General features: G+C 42.1%; 1 protein-coding gene and 1 pseudogene across 2 annotated transcripts; one reads left to right on the top strand and one right to left on the bottom strand.

Annotated features, from left to right (window-relative positions):
* Window positions 1-1,100: 1,100 nt before the first annotated feature.
* LOC307157375 (uncharacterized protein) lies at window positions 1,101-16,508 on the top strand. Its single transcript, XM_079869272.1, has 3 exons — window positions 1,101-1,152; window positions 1,816-1,962; window positions 15,324-16,508. Exons 2-3 carry the CDS (start codon window positions 1,878-1,880, stop codon window positions 16,379-16,381), a joined length of 1,143 nt encoding a protein of 380 aa, XP_079725398.1. The 5' UTR covers window positions 1,101-1,152; window positions 1,816-1,877; the 3' UTR covers window positions 16,382-16,508.
* Window positions 16,509-19,957: 3,449 nt separating this feature from the next.
* LOC307157659 (putative nuclease HARBI1) lies at window positions 19,958-20,986 on the bottom strand (annotated as a pseudogene). Its single transcript has one exon. The product of its transcript is annotated as a putative nuclease HARBI1 (transcript).
* Window positions 20,987-21,566: the final 580 nt, after the last annotated feature.

Raw genomic sequence — 21,566 nt, 5'->3', positions numbered from 1 at the left:
CAGAGAGGCCGTTCTAAATTATTGGTCATATCAATGTGATTAAGAATGTAATTATATATTTTTGAAGTTATAAATAAAAAAAATTAAAGTTATGAAGAAATAAATGTTTCATTGTCATATTTTGTCATGCTTTTTGTGTTCTGCTTTATGTGTCCACTCCTTCGTGTGCACGTCCACCCTGTCATCTTGGTATTTTAAAATAATATTTATAATAATAATAATTCAATCATACCTATATAATCCAATGTGTTCAATAGCTGGGTGTGGGGGGAATAACATGCAAACAAAAAACTGCGTCCATGTATCAAATTTTTCTCCAAATAAGAAAAAAAATACATGTTCGAATTGTATGAGTTTCTTTAAAAACACAAGGTTTACGTAAAATCTTTTATGCATTTATCATTTAAAAGCAAACAAATAACCCTGTTTAGGAAAGGGACATCATACCTTTCAGAAAGTTTAATTTGCATCTTAATATTGCAATGAAAACGTATTTAACAGTAATATATATGTCCATGACAGGGTGGACATATCTTATGGTTTATGCTCCGAAAAATGGCCCCATTATTATCTAAAAAAAAGCATGGGAGCTCAGAAAATATATTTATTATCGTGCTTGAGTGTCTACTATTTATGACATAACATAAAGCGAATGGTAAATTAAAATCAAAATGTGTGAGTATTGTGAGGGTTGAAAGGCACTCTATGGTGATATTGACCCAAATGTATTTAATTGTATTTCTTTATATTTTCTTTATTCTTGTGCTATGCTGCTTTTCTGTTGTCTAATTAAGACATTTCATATTTTGTACAAGGACATTTCTGGTTGTTTGTTTTGTTCAATAAAGTACTGTTACTGATACTGTTAAAAAATACTGTTTTGCTTCTTAGACACATCTAACACTTTTTTATTTTTCATTAGAGGTTCTTAATATTTTCAACACATCATTGGATAACCTTAATTTATGTATTTCACAAATCATTTAACTAAAAAATTCTGACATCTCTTTAATTATTTGTTTATTGTATGTTAATTTCTATCCACTTTTGTGATTTTAGACAGCAGCGTCTGAACGGGACTTTTATTTTGGCGATGTGACGTCACAAGTATGCGCCGCGCTCCTGTATCTGTTGGGATTTGGCTGAAGAAAGGTTTGTGTTCTTAAACATTCCAAGTGTTTAAATCAGTTCAACCCGTTCAGACAATCTTAGATTTTATGTAGATTTATTTATTTAGATTTTAGATTTATTTTTTGTAAAATGTAGTAATACTTAATTTACCATTAATGAACGTTATTATTTATGAGTAAAGTGAATCTACACATGAGTAACAGAAAATGTGCGGCTCTATGCCACTTTATGGTAAACAGGAATTCTCTCAATGGCAAGTAGTGATGGAGAAACTGAGCCTTTTGAAACTCCGAGTCAATTGAACCAAACACTTCAAAATGATTCATTGATTCAAAGCGCTCGAACTACCGCCGTCTGACGTCACGTGCTGGTCAAAACAGTGTAAATGCAAAGAGAAACAAAGCATAATGACAACTGTGATTATTAAAATAGTGTAATATATTAAATGTATTTATTAAAATACCAAATATAAATAATAAATATTAAGTGCCTGTGTTATATGTATTATTTTATTACATTTTAGGGCTAGTAAGTTTTTAGTCTAATTAGGTTTAATTCCATTAACTCTCACTCTGACTGACTCTCTTACCAGTGAACTGAACTACTGAACTAGAGCTGATTGAGACACACACACAGAGATTTAGTTTGGATATATTTTCTGTTAATTATTCTCATCTTAAACAGGACAAACAAACAGAAAAAACTCCTGGTGAAGCGACTGAGATCCACATGACACTATTATAAAGATGGCGTTTATTAAAGAGGAGAGTGAAGACATTAGGATTGAAGAAGTATTCAGTGTGAAACAAGAAGAAAATGAGGAACAAACAGGTTAGTTTTCTTTTGAACATTTCTTTTGAATAAAGTAAATGTTAGTGATCAACTTTTCAATTGTTGTCTATAAGGACATTTTTTCTTCTCATTTTTATCAAACCAGTCTTGGAGCAATCGTTACTCATTGAATCAAGCAATAGTTTAGTCATATGTCAAAACATTTGCACACAAACAAAATAATAAAATATTTTTCCCATATTAAAATATGACTTTCACATCTTCCATTGAGCTCAGTTGTAAATGTAGCATCTTAAAGGGGACCTGTTGTGCTCTCTTTTACAAGATGCAATATAAGTCTCAGGTGTTCCCAGAATGTGTCTGTGAAGTTTCAGCTCTAAAAACCCCATAGATAGTTTATTATACCATGCTGTAATTGCCTATTTATTCTTATTATAGATACTCTGACAAAAACTACAAAACATCTGTTTGGTTTTAATTATCATCTCTACCACGTTCACGTTGCATTGCAGCTCTCCATGGTCAAGAAAGTTTATTATATGCATGTGTTTTAAAACCATATCAGTCTAAACTTCGGATATATGGTTTTCTGAGCGGACACATCTGAAGCACGCGCACAGAAAGCTGGATGGCAGATGGCAGAGCCCGTGATTATTAAACTAAGTTCTCTTCTATAGCGCTTGGGTAGTTGACAAATGGCCAAGAAAAAAAAAGAATACTTTTTTTGGAAAACATAACTTTTTAAGAAAAAATAGTATGAAAACTGCAGTTTCAGAAAATGGTAGTGGTCACTCATTTTGTCAATGATATTTTTTTCACGTTTTCACTCAACAGTACTGTAAATGTGTCCTATGGTGTGACATTTAAAAAGTACTAAGAAATTATATTAAATAACATAAAAAAAATACTTGAGACAGAATTGTTCACATTATTAAAACATTATTTTCTTAAAGTGATATTTATTTTACATGAAAGTACTAATTAGAATAATTTTCACCATGAATAGATGAACTTGATAAACCTTTACCTACGAATGTCAATAAAACTTTTTCGCCAACCTTACAAAACTGTTTGAAATTGTACCTATCTAAGAGGAGATATTATTGTAACTCCCCTAATGCCAAACTTGACTCTTCTTTTAAAAAGATATTTTAAAATAAGTATATTTTTCTGTTGTTTTATGTTTGTCATACCATAGGACAAAACGTCACACCAAAGGACAAAGATAGTCATTGCATAAAAAGAGTCATAAATGCAGTCAAGTTTCTCCAGCCACACAAATTAATTCTCACTCTTTTGCTTCATGCAGTTTATTTTTAGTTCATCTCCATGAACCTCCATGATCTGCCCATCATAAGGTCTGCCATCATACAGATTTTCCTTGTGTGCATCTATCTCCTTCCTCAAATGAGTCATTGATTCAGTCTCCAAAGCATTTCCAAAATCCACCTTCTTTGATTTGTGGCAAGAACACACTTCAGGATATGAACAGAAACAACTTAAGTCTCTATGCAGGATCACTCCTGGTGATGATGACAAGACTTAACTCCGTCTTGGAGTAGCAGACCTGCCAACCTGTACGCATTTTGCGCAGCGGATAAGCATTTTGAGTTTTGATAAGCACATTGAGTTAACTTAATCCTATGGATTCGATGATCACACGGATGGATTATCTTAAAATACTCCGTTATTCATGGTCACTCAGAAAAGAGGAAGACATCATTCAGCCATACAAATAATAAAATGCTCTAATGCTGAACGATAAATCGTAATAAATTTGAAATCGTTATGGCTTAGTGATTATGAAAGTAATGTGATTTGTGGATTATTGATAAGCGCGAATCTGGAGAAACAGGCGTTTATTTATTCATTCTCAGTGATGAGAAACGTAGCCTTCATGTGTTACGTTATTGTGTTAATTGTGTTAGTTACTTATTGATTAAAAAGTACCGTTGTATCAGTGCTGCGCGAGCTCTCTCACAAACACGGACTCGCGCACACAGAGAGAAGATAATTGTAAAATAAAAATTGACGTACTAAGTTTAAATTTTGTTCTTGCTTGTTTTTTTTCTGTCAAAATGTCAGAAAGCATTTTGTATTATCCATCCGTGTTTTTAAAATTTGTTAAATGACAGACGTTTTACTGTTAACACAGCCCTCATTATATGTCAGATTCGTCTAAATACTTGATATTCTTTTTAGAAGAAGTGATTCGTTTTGCTATTATTGGACTCCTGTCTATTCATTGTCAACTGTTTTCTATAAATATGTTTGTATTGACTAACATTTATTCAGCTAATGCATGTCCTGTTTAAAATGTGCAATGTTCAAATGCAAAGACAGCACGTCACAAATAGAAGCCCTTTTCCCTGTGGTATTTAGTATCATATTTGGATATTGGAATAATAAATTAAGTAGCCTATCGTAATTGGTTTTTTTTTTTTTTTTTTTTTTTTTTTTTTACTGTTTTCTAGGGGTTTCTTAATTTTAGACTAGTTGACCAGCACACATTATATGCAGTGCAATATAATGCATGTGTGTCGTTGTCGTCGTTGTTATTTTTTATCTTCTGTGACGGTGAAAAAGCCACGTCACGTCAACTACCCATCGCTTAAACTGTCAAAAACACAAAGTTTTATCACAGTCGGTTATGTCTGTGAACATAAACCGCAGGGAGAGATATTGCATGTGTATATTAGATCTGTGTATTAAAATGAAAGCAGCCCTCTGATCACTTGGACGTGGTTGTGTACAAGAGGTAAAAACAATATAAATACTGTTCGTTTTCTCACACAAACCGCTCGTTTCGTGTCTTAGGCCATTAATGTGTACTTACGATGGGGAATTGTTTAATTTGGACTTTCCTGTTCATGCTCTTTGAGGTGGTGACCATAGACCTGCGTTATATGACTGACAGACAAGAACGGTTTGACCTAAAAATATCAAAATTTAAACTACTGCGGAAAAAAAGACACCTACATCTTGGATGCACTTGAGGTAAGCTAAAACATACCAAAATTTAATTTCAAAGTGAACTATCCCTTTAAGGATATAGCCCTCATAAATAGTACACTAGTGTTCTCATTTAAGCATTTCTTTTTGATAGACACAGATCTAGCTTCAATGGCAGGAGAGATCAATATATCAAAGAAAATACAGAAATGATCAGACAGCGCTACATCCTTAATAACAATCGATGAAATGTTTAGACCCTTACTGATAAGTAAATCTAGAGGCTGTTCAGGTCCATGTACATGCTGAGTCAGATCAAAAGTTTTTAAAACCGTTTTAATTTCATTTTCCATATTGGTTTCTGCTTTATCTATGTGAATATTGAAATCTCCAGCAATGGCAAAACAGTCAAACTCTGAGGTAATTGTTGATAACAGTTCTGTAAAGTCCTCAGCAAAGACTGAAGAGTATTTTGGAGACCTGTTAATAATAATAAGTAAAATGCGTGGAGCACCTTTTAACCCAATACCCAGATATTCGAAAGACGGGTAATTCCCAAATGATATTTGCTTACATTGTCTTTAAATAGAGCAGCTACACCCCCATCTCTCCTACCCACTCTGCAGACACTCATAAAAGTAAAGTTAGGGGGGGCTGCTTCATTGAGGATTGTAGCACTGCAGCTGTCTTCTAGCCAGATTTCATTTAGAAGCATAAAATCCAGGTTGTTTGTGGTTAAGTCGTTGACTAGAAGTGATTTTATTTTTAAGTGAGCGGATGTTTAAAAGTGCTAACTTAACAGTCTTACTTTTTGTCCCCACAGCAATCTTAGTTTGTCGTGTAATAGGCACCAGATTAGGTTTGCTGTACGGCTATTGAAGGCCTTAGACTTTCTATCATGTAATAGAACAGCAATAGAGAAAGATACAGGCACACTGGGTTCCCGCTTGTTCTGTAAACATTTGAGAAAGTTACTGTTATCATAGAGGGGACCCGACACATATCACTGAGAGCTGGTATCAGTTTTTGGTTCACCTCGAGCAGATGGAGGAGGGTGTGGGCCCCGGCGTTGTGGCAGAGGCTGGGGGCTCGCAGCAATAGAGTGGGATAGTTTGGTTCCAGCATACACCAGTTCTTCCATTTTCTCTGAGAAGCACAGAAGTGGAGATGCTGGAGAGAGGAATAACGTGTCTGGTGAGAGGGGCTGTTGCTCTGGTGTTATCGGAGGCTGTAATATGTTGTCCTGGTTTTCCTGGCTGTTTTCCAGGAAGTCGTCCTTGGGTGCTGAACCTTCAAGCAGTTCTAATGTGTCACAGTTTGTCGGTGGTGAGCTCTGTGGGCAGGGCTCAGCTGAGATTGTGTCCGTGAGCAGAGGTTGTTGTGGCTGAGTGGTGTTATCATTGTCCTTGTGTGATATGTCAACCGCATGTCCATTTTGCTGCTGAAGTGAAGTCCCGTGGTCATTCATACTGTGTCCAAGTGTGTGTGTGTGCCATTCAGATTGGCACACACTGCAGAAGGATGATTGAGGGAGAAGTAGATATTGTCCTTTAACACTCCTGAACCAAGTATGTTTGGGTGGTGGCCATCCTGTTGAAACATTTATCTCTGACTCCAGAAAAGATTCACTCCTTTTTGAAGTTCACTCCTTTTACATTGCAGGTTTTTTGAAGCCATGTATTATGCCCAAGCAACTGTGAAAACCTGTTTGTTCCTCTTGCTGGGAGTGATCCACTGATGAATGTCTGAACTTTCAGTTTTTTAAGTGTTTCAAAAAGTTGAAATTCTTCATAAGGAGTTCTGACTGCTCTTTATGAATCTCATTCTTACCCACATGAATGATAAGTCGATTTGCAGTCTTATGTTTCAACAGAATGTTCTGAAGTTCCCTGTTTACATCAGAAGTTGTTTATTAAACATTATTATTGTGTACATAAAGATATGGTGGAATCCGGCTTGTGCTGTAGATGGTCTGCTTGCGCGCTTTAACCTCGTGCATGAGCAGATCCGTTTCCTCTCTGGAGAAGCTTTCAGTCTTTCCACTTGCAAATTCAGGATTGGCGCACACTGCACTGTTGCATGTGAAAGGCAGCACATAGTTGTATCCCTGCTGCTAATATTTCTGATTATGGAGTCACCCACTATCAGAGTCCTGTGCTCGGCTGCGCCTCTGAGCTGAGTGCCGCTGTCGGCTCGACCTTGCAGTTAGCATCAGTGTTAGCTACTGGCTGATTCGATCTTTTTTTGATCACATACATCACTTTTGGGGATTCCTCATCTACAATCATTAATACTTCAAATCTGTTCTCAAGATGTATAGGCGGTGGTAGGAGACCAGTGTTTGCAATCCTTGTCAGAGCCGTATCTGGGGTAGAGGATGCTACTGCGGCAATATATGATGCCCGTGACAATCTGATGTCTCGAGTGCCTTTGGGTCTTGCTCCCTGTTTGTTCCATCGATTTGTATGTTGATCAGTTACGGCTTGTTTCTCTACACTCAGTATGGCCTGTCGAGGAGCACTAGATTCATGGGACTCACCGGCTGTATGCTGAGGGCGTCCATGATGAAGCTCTGTTGTGTGTTCCGTCTGATTTGGTGGTCCCACAAATAACTTTGTTTCTAGAACTGCAATCCTTTGTAAAAGTCTGTGGCAGAAGAGGAATTTTCTCTCTTATCCTTTTGAATGTAGGCAGTTGTGTTTTCCCTTCCCCAGAATGTAAGCTGATGGCTTTCAGTGGGAGGCTGGTCGGATAAAAGAATTCTGCTTTTTTGTAGCAATCTTTGTCGTTTGAGCATTGTGCTGATTTGCTGAAGTTAAAATTAGGCATAGGATAAAATATAAAAATATAAAAGCGATAGAGCATAGCGCGGAGCAGTAAACAAGAGCGTCCAAACAGTAGCTGAGCAGGAAGTCTAAAGGTTCCAAGGTCTAAGCTACGTCCTTGCTTCAGGTTGAATGATTCTCATTGGCTAAGAAATAGATAAACATAGTAATTTTCCACACATAAACAGATAGACTGAATCATATCTATATTGACTATGCAGCTGACACTCGGACCCTGAAGTTAGGCACGTCATGACCTTCCAGGTCGCAGATCTGTATTGCTGGGTGCCAGCCTGTCCAGAACAACAACTCAGTCAATCTCTAATAATGCCAGTGGTTCCTTAACCTGCAACCAAAAAGACTAACACACACACCGACACACAGCTTTTCCAAGGTTGGATTTGGCCTGGCTCTAACTATAAACAGGAGAGTTTACTCAAAACATCAAGATAATACGTTCTTTCTCTCAAGGAGTGCTACACTTTAGTTTAACTGGAAAGTAAGGCTTTAACAAAGAGATGGTCCCTTAAACTATAGACTTCATAGTACCCTAGAAAAACAGATGTATGTATGTATTGACACATGTTGAAGATCTTTCTCAAACAAAACATCTTTCCATATTTCATTTCTGGAAGCCAGGCTAAATGACCAAGCGCTGTTACTCCATTCATATCAAATACAGACATTAGAGAATACATGAAAAGAACATTTCAGTTATCACACTGGTAACTTCTATAACAAAGTAAAATCTCACAAGCCTAGAGAAGTCATTCAAGTCATGTGATATTTAGAAGGAAAAATATTGATTAATACCTTGATTATAATCACTCATTACATATACATTGAAGCAGCAGTTTATTCCAAAATCCACCCTGTCAGTATTTAATGGAAACTTATTTTACCATTAGTTATGTAAGGCAAAAGAATGAAGGCTAAACCGAAAGTCACAGCATTTCAACACAACTTCTGCTCACATATTTGAAGGCTTTCCAATTTAAGTAAGAACTTACAAATGGCTGGCATAACGTAGTACTCCAAAGGTGCTCAACAGTTTGTGATCACACCAAGAAAGGTGGACAAGGACTTTTTACTTTAAGAAAAGACATTGTGTCTGGTCTGATCTGCAAGTCTGTGTCCATCCTTGTGGCATTGCAACCACTAAAAACGGAGACAACAGTCACGCTTGCCCAGTACAAAGGTGTCCAAAAGCCTGACAAAGCTCACTCAGGTATCTGAGCAGATTTCCACCTTCACTGCCACTGGAAACTCACTGTAAGATATAACTAATTAAAAAAACATAGCCATGCAGTTTATCATTGTTGTCAAAATATACACTCCATAAACAGGGTAAGCTTGCAGACACTTTTTGTAGAACAAAGTATTTTGAATAACACCTCAAACTAAAGCTTTCCAGTGTCATATTTTGTAATCTATCTCAAAGACCTGTGGTCCACGTTATATTTGTATTAGTCCGGTATGTCTCATATGCCTACTACTGCTAGCTTGAAAAAGCTTGTAAGGACTACTAGCTTACAAAATGAACTGCTTTCATCAGCCAGATGGTGACAGTGGATATTAAATTCAACTTTAATTATTGACTTGGTGAAATGCAGAAGGTTTAATTCATAAAGCCGTTTCAAAAATTACTCTGTCCCGTTATACATGCTAAATAGCTATCGTTAGTTAAGTTACGCTGTTTAATGTCCCCTTTAAAAATGTAGGAGTCAGGCAGGAAAACACTTTTGTGGACTGTCATATGTTGTAAGGAAATATCAAATTGAGTATCATTGCCATAACAGTAAAAACGAATGAAAATGTCCCTCAAGGAAAGTGTATATAAGGAGAAAAGCAGAGGACCCAATACTGAGCCTTGTAGCACTCCACACTTGTTTGATGAGACATCTTCATTCAGACAAATGTGGTAGCAGTCAGGCAGATAAGACCTAAACCATGCTAATGCTTGTCCACTAATGCCAACATAATTATCAAGGTAAGCAAGAGAATGTTGTGGTCCTGACTGAAGAACAGTTTCTCTTTAAAACTGAACATAGTTGAGAGGACACTATTTTGCGAATATTTTAGACATGAATGGCAGATTGGCCAATAATAAACCAGTTCCCTTTCGTTGTCACTCCGAGTTACGTCGGATGACGACGAATGGGGTTTCGCTTAGAAATCCTATCATCTTCGAGTATTAAAACACGAGCCAATGGCAAAGAAATGCCATGGGTCTGCGGAATTTGCATAGCGTAACTCCGCCCCACCCTGGGGGTATATAAGGAAGTCGCTGGCAACATGCAGATATGTTTTCGCTTCGGAGCCAAGTTGATGTACTTCACTCCACAGCCAAATCCTGAGTTTATCTCTTCATCTCTTCGAGACGAGCCTCTCTCCAGGTGTTGGTGTGACAGCGAGTTCCAGCGAGTGCACATTCCCTGCTGATCTGTGCAGTGATTTGCCAGAGTTTGTGTGTTCTCTCCCTGGTCGCTTCAACACTCTGCGGAGAAATCTCCTTTCACAAAAGAGCATTGCACGCGGCACGTCTTTTTAAAGATGCCTCGCCCGTGCACTTCTGGTTGCGGTCTATTCATGTCTGACTCTGATGGGCACAATCGCTGTCTTGTGTGTCTGGGTGTCGAGCACGCTAAGGCAGCGTTTGTGGATGAGTCATGTTCCCATTGCGGGAACATGCCCATCGCACGGTTGAGATCGAGACTCAATGATCTTCATGTGAGAGTCCCCTCATCCGCACCCCGATCTACTGGTCCCGAGAGGGCTGGTACTTCGGCTGGCGGCCAGGGTGATCTGAGGGTTACAGTGTGGAACAAAGCGCCGACTATTCCACGCTCCACACTTCCCTCTGTTCCCGTGCAACCCGCGAGTGTCCGCGTGGAAACCGCTGTACAGTCCTCTGACTTGCCGCGAGTTTCATTCGGCGCTCCAGAGGATGACGTGATGTCGATCGCTGCATCACAAGGTGGGCAGGAGTCCTCGGGAAGTGAGGATTCGGCTGTGCTGCCACCCTCGGGTGTCCCAGCATTGTCCGAGTCTGATCCCGAGATGACGGCCATGCTTTCCCGGGCAGCCGCGGCGATCGGTCTTGAGTGGTCCCCGCCACCTGGGCCGGTTCGTTCGCGGCTGGACGATTGGTTTTTGGGTGCGGCTGCTGATCCGCGTCGGCGGCCAACCCCAATGCCTTTTTTCCCGGATGTGCATGAGGAGGTCACGAGGTCCTGGAAGGCACCATTGTCTTCCCGTGATCGTTCGGCGACCGCCTCCGCCTTGCCTCCCCTTGATCAGGCGGCCGCCAAAGGGTACACTGGGGTTCCCCAGGTTGAACGCTCTGTTGCGATGCAGCTGTGTCCTCAGAGTGCTTCTTCCCGCGGGGACCCAAAGCACCCCTCCAAGGCCTGTAGGTTCTCTTCCACCCTCGTGGCGAAGGCCTACAGAGCTGCGGGGCTGGCGGCCTCCTCACTGCATGCCATGGCGAATCTGCAGGTCTACCAGGCCCAGATGTTGCGTGATATGCACGAGGGGAGGTCTGACCCAGCACTCTTTGATGAGTTGCGTGCCGCCACCGACCTTGCTCTCCGAGCGACGAAGGTGACCGCACGCTCGCTGGGTCAGGTGATGGCCACTTCGGTGGTCCAGGAGCGACACCTGTGGCTAAACCTGGCTGATATGCGGGAGGCCGAGCGGACCCGGTTCCTCGACACCCCCATATCCCAGGCTGGCCTATTCGGCGGTGCAGTCGAGGATTTTGCCCAGCAGTTCTCGACTGCCCAGAAGCAGACTGAGGCTTTAAAACATGTCCTGCCCCGGCGGCCCGCTGCTTCGGCGGCGCAGCCGTCGGCACAGGTGCCTCAGCCCGCTCGCCGCCGAGGGCGCCCTCCTGCGGTTCCCGCCCCTCCCGATCGGCCCCAGCAGTCCGCTGCTCCCGGGTCGCGTCGTAGAGGAAGCCGTAGGAAGGCGCCACAGCCCTCTCCCGCCCCGCGCCCCGCTAAACGCCAGGCTAAGCGGCGCTCCTGAGACGGGCTGCTCAGAGATGGCGATGAGTTCTGTACAGGAGCCGGTAGCAGGGCCGCTCCTTCCCCCGGTGGAGGGCCGGGGGAGAATCCTTGGTTTTCCCATTCCCGCTGCTCGTCCCACGACGGGCAGCACCCTAAAATGGTTAAAGAAAGAACTCACTATCCCATCTCTGAGCACACGGAGTGTGCGGATGAGAGCACGCGCCGCCCACGGGCCACGCTCCTCTCATCCCCCTCTGTCGCCAGACCCCTGCCAGAGCACGCCCCCGTGGGACGCTGGTCCTCCCCTGGCCTCCTCTGGCAGGACGCGGCTAATGACCGTGCCCCCGCACCGGGCCGCTATGCCACCCACGCCTGGGCCGGTCATTCCGCCTCGCTGCACCCCCGACGGTACGTCTGTGGTTCGTATGACCCCGCTGGTGTACTTTCTGGAAGCCTGGCTAGAGCTTCCCAGACTGTCCCGCTGGGTCGCGAGAACCATCAGGCTCGTCCGCTTCACTATGGTCGGTGGCAATGCCCCTGTCATGAGAGCGGAGGTCGCCACCCTACTGGCGAAGGGTGCGATCGAGATTGTCCCTCCAGCCGAAATGAGGTCCGGCTTTTACAGCCCTTACTTCATTGTTCCGAAGAAATCGGGTGGGTTACGACCGATCCTGGACCTGCGCGTCCTGAACCGCTCCCTTCACAGGCTGCCGTTCAAGATGCTCACGGCCAAACGCATTTTCGAGTGTGTGCGGCCACAGGATTGGTTTGCAGCGATCGACCTGAAGGACGCCTACTTCCATGTCTCCATTTTACCTCGACACAGACCGTTTCTACGGTTTGCTTTCGAGGGGCAGGCATACCAGTACGCGGTTCTCCCTTTCGGGCTAGCCCTGTCTCCTCGCGTCTTTACGAAGGTCGTCGAGGCAGCCCTTGTTCCCCTCCGAGAACACGGGGTTCGCATCCTGAACTATCTCGACGACTGGCTAATCCTAGCTCACTCTCGAGACCAGGTTTGCGAACACAGGGATCTGGTGCTCCAACACTTAGCCCGTCTGGGCCTTCGGGTCAACTGGGAAAAGAGCAAACACAGGTAGACCTGTTTGCCTCCCACGACTCGTCCCATTGCGACCTGTTTTATTCCCTGACCGAGGGCACGCTCGGCACGGATGCACTGGCGCACAGCTGGCCGCGGGGCCTACGCAAGTATGCGTTTCCCCCAGTGAGCCTTCTTGCGCGGACCCTGCGCAAGATCAGGGAGGACGAGGAGCAGGTCATATTGGTTGCCCCATACTGGCCCAACCACACCTGGTTCTCAGAACTCATACTCCTTGCGACAGCTCCTCCCTGGCCAATTCCTCTGAGGAAGGACCTCCTTTCTCAGGGACGGGGCACCCTTTGGCACCCTCGTCCCGGTCTTTGGAACCTCCACGTGTGGCAGGTTTGAGTACCCTACCACCAGCGGTGGTGGCTACCATCACTTCCGCTAGAGCATCGTCCACGAGACATGTCTATGCGTTGAAGTGGAACCTCTTCGTCACCTGGTGTTCTTCTAAACATCAAGAACCCACAAAATGCCCCATCAGTGTCGTGCTTTCCTTCCTGCAAGAAGGGTTGGAGCGAAGGCTGTCTCCCTCCACCCTGAAAGTGTATGTTGCCGCCATTGCCGCACATCACGACGCAGTTGATGGTAAGTCCTTGGGAAAGCACGACCTGATCCTCAGGTTCCTGAGGGGAGCCAGGAGATTAAATCTTCCTCGTCCTCCCCTCGTACCCTCTTGGGACCTCTCAGTGGTTTTAACTGCCCTGCAGAGTGCTCCCGCCTCTGCAATCAGTGGAGCTTAAGTTCCTGTCAATGAAGACAGCGCTCCTGGTTGCATTGGCCTCCATCAAGAGGGTAGGGGACCTGCAGGCATTTTCGGTTGACGAAGCGTGCCTGGAATTCGGGCCGGCTAACTCTCACGTGATCCTGAAACCCCGGCTTGGATACGTGCCCAAGGTTCCTACCACACCCTTTCGAGACCAGGTAGTGAACCTGCAAGCGCTGCCCTTGGAGGAGGCAGACCCAGCCTTGGCACTGCTCTGTCCAGTACGCGCCCTTCGTGCTTACGTAGACAGAACGCGGTGTTTCAGGACCTCAGACCAGCTCTTTGTCTGTTATGGTGGGAAGCTGAAGGGAAAGGCTCTCTCCAAACAAAGGTTGTCTCACTGGATAGTGGACGCCATTGCTTTGGCTTACCAGCAGCAAGGTCGTCCGTGCACCCTTGGTGTGACGGCCCACTCCACTCGGAGTGTGGCATCCTCTTGGGCTCTAGCGCATGGCGCCTCGCTAACAGACATCTGCAGAGCTGCAGGCTGGGCGACACCTAACACATTCGCGAGATTCTACAATCTCCGAGTAGAGCCAGTTTCTTCTCATGTACTCGCTTCAACTAGCCGGTGCTAGATTCTGCTCAGGTGTCTTCGCTTGCTCGCCATTCCTCTCTACGGACGGGATACGTGCGATATTCCTCAGGTGAGCCTCATAAGCCCTGAGTCTCCTCCAGTACTGACGACGTCAACGCCAGAGTTATGCCACTGGCAGCTTTCACGTTGGCTAGGTGTCTCCATGTGCATGGTTCCCTTCGGGCGACCCCCACATGTGTATTTCCACTGTAAGCCTTTTTTAGCATGTGTCTTTCCCTTGGCAAGCCACCTTGCCACCCCTGGGGTTGAAATATTCCACCTGCGGCTGGACACCCCAGTGTTACTCCGTATGCAGCCCTTCGGGGTCATATGTGTATTCCAAGTCCCCCCCTTCGGGTTGGGCATGATTGCATATTTCCACTGGATATGCTTCCCAGTGTACCTTGGTATTCCTGTGTTAAGTAGGACTCCTTCGTCCGTGCTAGTCTCACGACAGGGAGCTCAGACTTACGCAGGGCACTGGAAGACAGTCGAGAGGTGGCGTGATTATACGGGAACCCCATTCGTCGTCATCCGACGTAACTCGGAGTGACAACGAAAGGGAACGTCTCGGTTACGTAGGTAACCCTCGTTCCCTGAGTAGGGAACGGAGACGTTACGTCTCCCTGCCACTTCCGCTGTACCGCTGGAACGCCTGAGTTCAGTCTCGGCTCCTCAGCGAAGACATATCTGCATGTTGCCAGCGACTTCCTTATATACCCCCAGGGTGGGGCGGAGTTACGCTATGCAAATTCCGCAGACCCATGGCATTTCTTTGCCATTGGCTCGTGTTTTAATACTCGAAGATGATAGGATTTCTAAGCGAAACCCCATTCGTCGTCATCCGACGTAACGTCTCCGTTCCCTACTCAGGGAACGAGGGTTACATACGTAACCGAGACGTTCTCTTGGGTCAAATGGTAAAGGGTTTGATAACCGCCAGCTTTCTTAGACTGTCTTGCTTTTTAGGATGTGTCCTAAAAAAGCAAACAGTTAACAAATAGAGAAGAGATTCTGAGATAAGGTAACTCCACTTTCATTAGCTTATTAGGTATAGGATCTAGTATGTTGTTGAATTTGATGCTTTAATGCAATATTTTGATGTCTGTTCTTTTGTGCTATTAAACTGGTGTTAATTTGCGTGTTTTTTGTTGTTTTTTTGCTTTAGACCTAATGGCACTGAAAGAAGAAAGTCAAGAATTGACTGAAAATGATGAGAAAGATCGGTGTGATGAGCATCGTGACATGACTGGAGAAAAATCCGCAGAGACTTCATCACAAAAAAGAAAAGCTCAGAAAAACATATTTAACAATTTCATCTGCCATCAGTGTGGAAAGAGTTTTACTCAAAAAGCAAATCTTAAAAAACACATGAGAATTCACACTGGAGTAAAGGCTTACACCTGCCAACAGTGTGGAAAGAGTTTTGGACGCAAAGAAAACCTTAAAGCCCACATGAGAATTCACACTGGAGTGAAGCCTTACACCTGCCAACAGTGTGGAAAGAGTTTCACTCAAAGAGGAAGCCTTAAAAAACACATGAGAATTCACACTGGAGTAAAGGCTTACACCTGCCAACAGTGTGGACAGGGTTTTGTACGCAAAGAAAACCTTAAATCCCACATGAGAATTCACACTGGAGAGAAGCCTTACACCTGCCAACAGTGTGGACAGAGTTTTGCACACAAAGGAAACCTTAATTCCCATATGAGGCTTCACAGTGGAGAGAAGCCTCACACCTGCAAACTGTGTGGGAAGAGCTACTCACAAAAATATCTTAAGAATCACATGATAATTCACACTGGAGAGAAGCCTTTCATATGCTCTCAGTGTGGAAAGAGTTTCAGATGTAAAGTAAACCTTAATCAGCACATGAAGATTCACTTGAGAGTAAACAGTTTTACATGCCATCAGTGTGGAAATAATTTCACAGACAGCAATCGCCTTAAGAATCATGTAATAACTCACACTAGAAAGAAGCCTCACATGTGCAATCACTGTGGAAAGACTTTCATTACCAAATCAATCCTTGAGGTTCACATAAGAGTTCACACTGGAGAGAAGCCTTTCACCTGTCCTCACTGTGGAAAAAGTTTCATACATAAAGGAAACCTTAAAATTCACATGAGGCTTCACACTGGAGAGAAGCCTTATACATGTCTTCAGTGTGAGAAGAGTTTCACATATCAAAGAGACTTGATACAGCATTTGCCAACTCATTCCTGAAATCAACTGTAGTGTTCTGTTATATGGTAAGAGGTTTACTAAATACAGCAGTTTCAGAAATCACTTGCATATTCACACTGGATGATGACTTTTAATTTTGTAAAGTGTAATAAAAATCATCAAACTTACAGATTTTGTCATCTCACTTAAATGAAAAGTTATGGAGATGTGAGACCCTTTAATTTACTACATTTTTGATGCTGATAGAATCCCGTAACAAATTGAGCTGTATAGGCATTTTGTTAAAAGTCCCCCTGTTGTGAATTTTATCCTTTAAAACTCATTTTGATCACCAAAATTACATATTTAAACAATTCCTTGAGAAAAATTTGTTATGCCTTAAAACAGCTTGAATGTTACTCTACACTCTTGCCTCATTTTGTATACGTGGTTCTATGAATATGCAAATTAGTCCCACCTCCGCTCACTCACAGCAGCTCAGAGATCCACTCGTTGCAATCACACGTTGACTGATTGATTACATGGTAGTTTGTGATGTCAAAAACACCAGCGATCTCAAACTGTGTTTTTGAGGGGCCGTTTACACGACGCCATTTTCAATTAAAAAAGTAAAACTTATGCGTTTCGGCCGTTCATTTACACAATAATGGAAACGCAAACTTTTGAAAATGGGTTTCAAAGTGCATGTTTTTGAAAACGGTCTCCACATAAACAGCAAAAATGTGAATGTGTGAAGACGATGACGTCATGCACATGCGTTTTACGTGTTCAGTCTATAGCATTTCATCGCCATCTATTGGCCAGGCAGCAGAATACAGTGTTTTTTGTTGTTTCATGGATCCTTGTGAAAGTGGATCGTTTTGACAATGATGTCATCTGTACACAGAAAACTCAAAGGAAAAACTTATCCGTTTTAAGCATATCGTTGTCGTGTAAACGTACCCAAGTCTTTGGTTCACTGCCGTTTTTAGGAGAAAATACTCAGCAATGGTGTTGACTTATGACTTTACACATGGTTTGTCTGAAAGCAAATTAAAAATACCCCATAGATATATAAACAACAATAAAAACTTGATTTTCACCACAGGCGGACTTTAAACATATTTCTGTCATTACAGGTAATAAAATCCCTGTTTTATTTTTACAAATGACCAATTTTGTTTTTTCATAAGACCAAACTCATGTAGTGTGAAAGTTACATTGTAAAAGACATTGCGCAGGCTTTCAGAATTGCATAGAAGTAACAACTTAACATGGGCATGTTACAAGACAAGAAGTTAATATAAGTGACTTATAATATTATTATTATTATTATATAAGTTATTATTATTGTTATTTGCTGCCACCTACTGGCGGTGATAGTTTAAAAGGATAGTTCACCCAAAACGTGTCATTTACTCAAACTCAAAGGTTTGGAACAAGTGTAAATATGGAAATTTTGGTGGTTTCTCAAAAATGTTTCACTCAAATACACACGAGAAATATATATCAAAAAAATTAAAAATATATTAAAATAGAAAATCACTATTTGTAATAATATTAGAATTTTGGATAAAATTATTACATCATTGGTTAGCATAAGAGACATTTTTTTAAAGCGTTAAAAAAAAAATTGTATTCTAAATTTTGGCAGCTAGTGTATATAGCATTAAAGCTGCAGTCGGCAAGATTTTTTTGATCATATTCACTGAAACCGACACTATGCTCCGACAGAACAGGTGTGTTGGATTGTATGAAGCATGATGGCGGAGAGAAAATCTACTAACAAGCTTCCAATTCCTCGGTTATTGATTTCTATGGGTAGATTAGCCAGGACAGCCTACCTCCGAGTCCATGGTGTTAATCGATGCTGAAGAGACGGACGCGTTCACAGAAAATCTGGTGCACACGCACTGACGAGCACAAACTCGATGGGAGGGTGCTCGCTGGTAGTGGGGGAGGGGCATGAGAGTTGTAAACATTCAAAATTTTGGCTAAGTCGACCCAATCTGCCAGACTTGCCGACTGCAGCTTTAAGGTTTAAGTTTTTGAACCCGTCTGTGGGGTGGTGAAGTTTAAGTATACAGACACCGCCTTAATGATTGTGTAATAAAATTGATAATACAATATATACTCGAATTTGAATATAATGAACAATAATGAACATACTTTAACATACACAAGAACAAATAACTGCAAAAATGTCAAACCATAACTATATACATTTCCAAAACTGTTAATATTAAACTTATAGGCCCAGTTTCCCGTTAAGGTCTTAAAATAAACCAGGACTAGGCTAATTCTACTTAAATTAATCCATACTAAACAACTGACTTTCTGAGATGTTGCTTAAGTTTGGATTAACTAGTTCTAGACTACAGAGTCTCAGATTAAGGTAATCAAGGATAAGTGAGATCATTTTTTGGAAACCCGATTAGATTAATGGCATGCACATGTGGCTAAGGAGAGGTTGCTATAAAAACCTGGTATGGAATACTTGTAATTCATTAGTCTTAAGGAGTGTGTGGAACAGGAGTCACTACACTTAACCAAAAAATGGATAAAGGCCGAAGAAAACGCTCAAAAGACTTCAGTGAATTTGAGAAGACCCTTTTTAAACAAATTGTATCAAACTATCCTGTAATTGAAAACAAACAGCATGATTCAGGTACAGAAAACAAGAAGAAGAAGGCATGGATTTCCATATTGAATGAATTCAACTCAAATGAAAAAGTAACCAAACGGACACTCCAACAAGTTCAGGTAAGATTTATTGTTGCCCCATTCTTACAAATCAGTCAATTATAAATGTTTTCATTAATGAAATGTAAAAAGAAAACAATATTATATAGAACAACTACTTCAGAGTATATATTGTCTTGTAAAGGTCCTGTGGAAAAACATAAAAATAAACCTGAAAAAAACAACTGCTGCTACGCGTCAAGAGCGTTTCAAGACAGGTGGGGGACTCCCAGTTCCACCAGACACAGAGGAGTTGGGGGACTTGTTGGCTGGGATTATTGAAAGTCAGCAACCCCTGGAAGGTATTCCAGATGATGACCATTTGGACAGTTCAGGTGAGGAATCTTTCAAAGACTCATTTGATAGGACACGTCTCATTTACAGTAACATGTGCTATCCCATCCAACATAATTAAATGCAAGTCATGTCTTGTAACAGAAATTATGTAATGACCTTTATTGTTGAAGTCAAATGTAATGCTACATTTTTTTTCCATACAAAGATGACCTGATCTTGACACAGGACTTGGGAACAGTCAAGATGCTCAAATGAATCCAGCAGCAGCCAGCACCAACATGCAGCAGCATCCAGTCTCCTGCAGTAGCATTAGTCAGCATCCAGCAGTCTCTAATCCAGGCAGCAGGTCAAGAGGGAAAAGGAAGACCATTCATGAGAAACTTGCCATAGAGTTCCATGAACGTGAATTACAATATTTAAAAGAAGAACATGAAGTCAAAATGAAAATTCTTCATCTTGAGTTGTCTATGAAAGAGAGAGACATGAAGCAGCAGCAGTGTCAATTGTCTTTGGAACAAAATCTCAGTTAAATAAATAATTTCCTGAATTTTTTTTTACCTGTCTATGCCAATCATTTATGTATCACTCAAGGCTCATTTATGAGAAGTGCTGCAAAGCAAAAGCATCTCTGCAAGCAAGTCCATTTCTGTCATTGGCTAGCTCAGCGATAGGGACATGTTGGTCATCATCATCTTCAATATCAGGGTCTGGGCAGCCACACTGTTTAAGAAAATTATGAAGCACTGCTGTTGCAATAATAACAATGCAGCACCTCCTAGGTTCAAACCGCAGTGTATTTCGGAGACACTGGAAACGATTCTTCCATACACCAAACATGCGCTCTGTTAGCCCTCTGGTGAGCATGTGAGCTTGGTTATAGCGCTGTTGCTCTGGTCTGACTGGATGGAGATAAGGGGTGAACAAGAAGTTTGTCTGTGCATACCCACTGTCACCAAGTAGAATTCCAGAGTGTTGTCTTGTTTCAAACTGACCGTACAAAGAGGAGTTGAGGAAAATCCTTGAGTCATGAGTTGAACCTTTCCAACGTGCAACAATATTGGAGAACTGCATAGTGGGAGTGAACACTCCTTGTACATTTATTGAAAACCAGTTTTTACGATTTCTGAATTCCTCAGCATCTGCTGTAGAGGGACACTTGATGGGAATGTGGCAGCAATCGATACAACCAATGACTCCAGGGAAGTTCCCATATTCATAGAAATCTACTTTTTAGGTGGCCTGTTCAGCAGCATTTGGGAATTTGATGAAATCCTTTTTCAGTTCACATATAGCACTGCAGACTTTGTGTACTATTTTGCACACTGTTGATTCACCTACACCACACAAATCCCCAGTTTCACGATGGAAGGTTCCACATGCCAAAAACCTTAAGGTAATTAATATTTGTAAGGAAGGAGAAATAGGGGTGCCCCTGACTAAGTCACCTGAAAGCTTGGGCTGCAGCAAACCAATTATTTCTGTTTCATTTTCCTTTGACATACGGAAACGGTCAAGAAAATGTAAATCATCAAAATCATTTAGTGGGTTGCTCCTGTCTTTCAGCAACCTTCTTTCTGGTCTTGGTGGTGGTCTCTGATTGTCGTTGAAATAGTCGAGGTAATCCATTTTCTGCTACTGTGGACGTGAGCCTTGAGGCAATACGTTTTTAATCTGAGGTTAAACCTGCTTCTGACCAGGTTTAATTTAAGACTTCATTTAGAAATGAATTAGGTCTAATCCTACTTCTAGAAATCCGATTGTTTAAGTCTAGACTAGTGCAAGTCTGAGACTATTGTAATCCATGTGTAAGAAAGCTACTTCAATAAATCCAGGTTTAAAATGACATTTAGTCTACGACTAGGCTTAATCCCCGTACGGGAAACCGGCCCATAAATACTTATAATATAAAACTTAATATTCTGCTTTAAAGCTGACCACTCTATGGTTTATATGAAGCAGGACGACTTTCATTGGCAGCTCCTTGATAATGTCTTCAATGGTACCTGAGTACAGCTGCGAGGGAACCCTGTAAATTTCATCATTGCTGCTTAGTTAGTATGTGGCATTTCTGTAACCCCCACAACCTCAATGTTCCCCTACAGGCTCAACCTCCTAAATCTGGATTTAAAAATAAAATAAATAAAATAATATTAACAGATTACTAGTGTGTGTGTTTCTGAGTGAGTGTGTGTGAGTGTAAGTGTTA

Source organism: Squalius cephalus (genome assembly GCF_949319135.1).
Source record: "Squalius cephalus genome assembly, chromosome: 4".
Lineage (NCBI taxonomy): Eukaryota > Metazoa > Chordata > Actinopteri > Cypriniformes > Leuciscidae > Squalius > Squalius cephalus.
The sequence above is the reverse complement of the archived record's forward strand: the minus strand, read 5'-3'. Positions and strand labels throughout refer to the sequence as shown.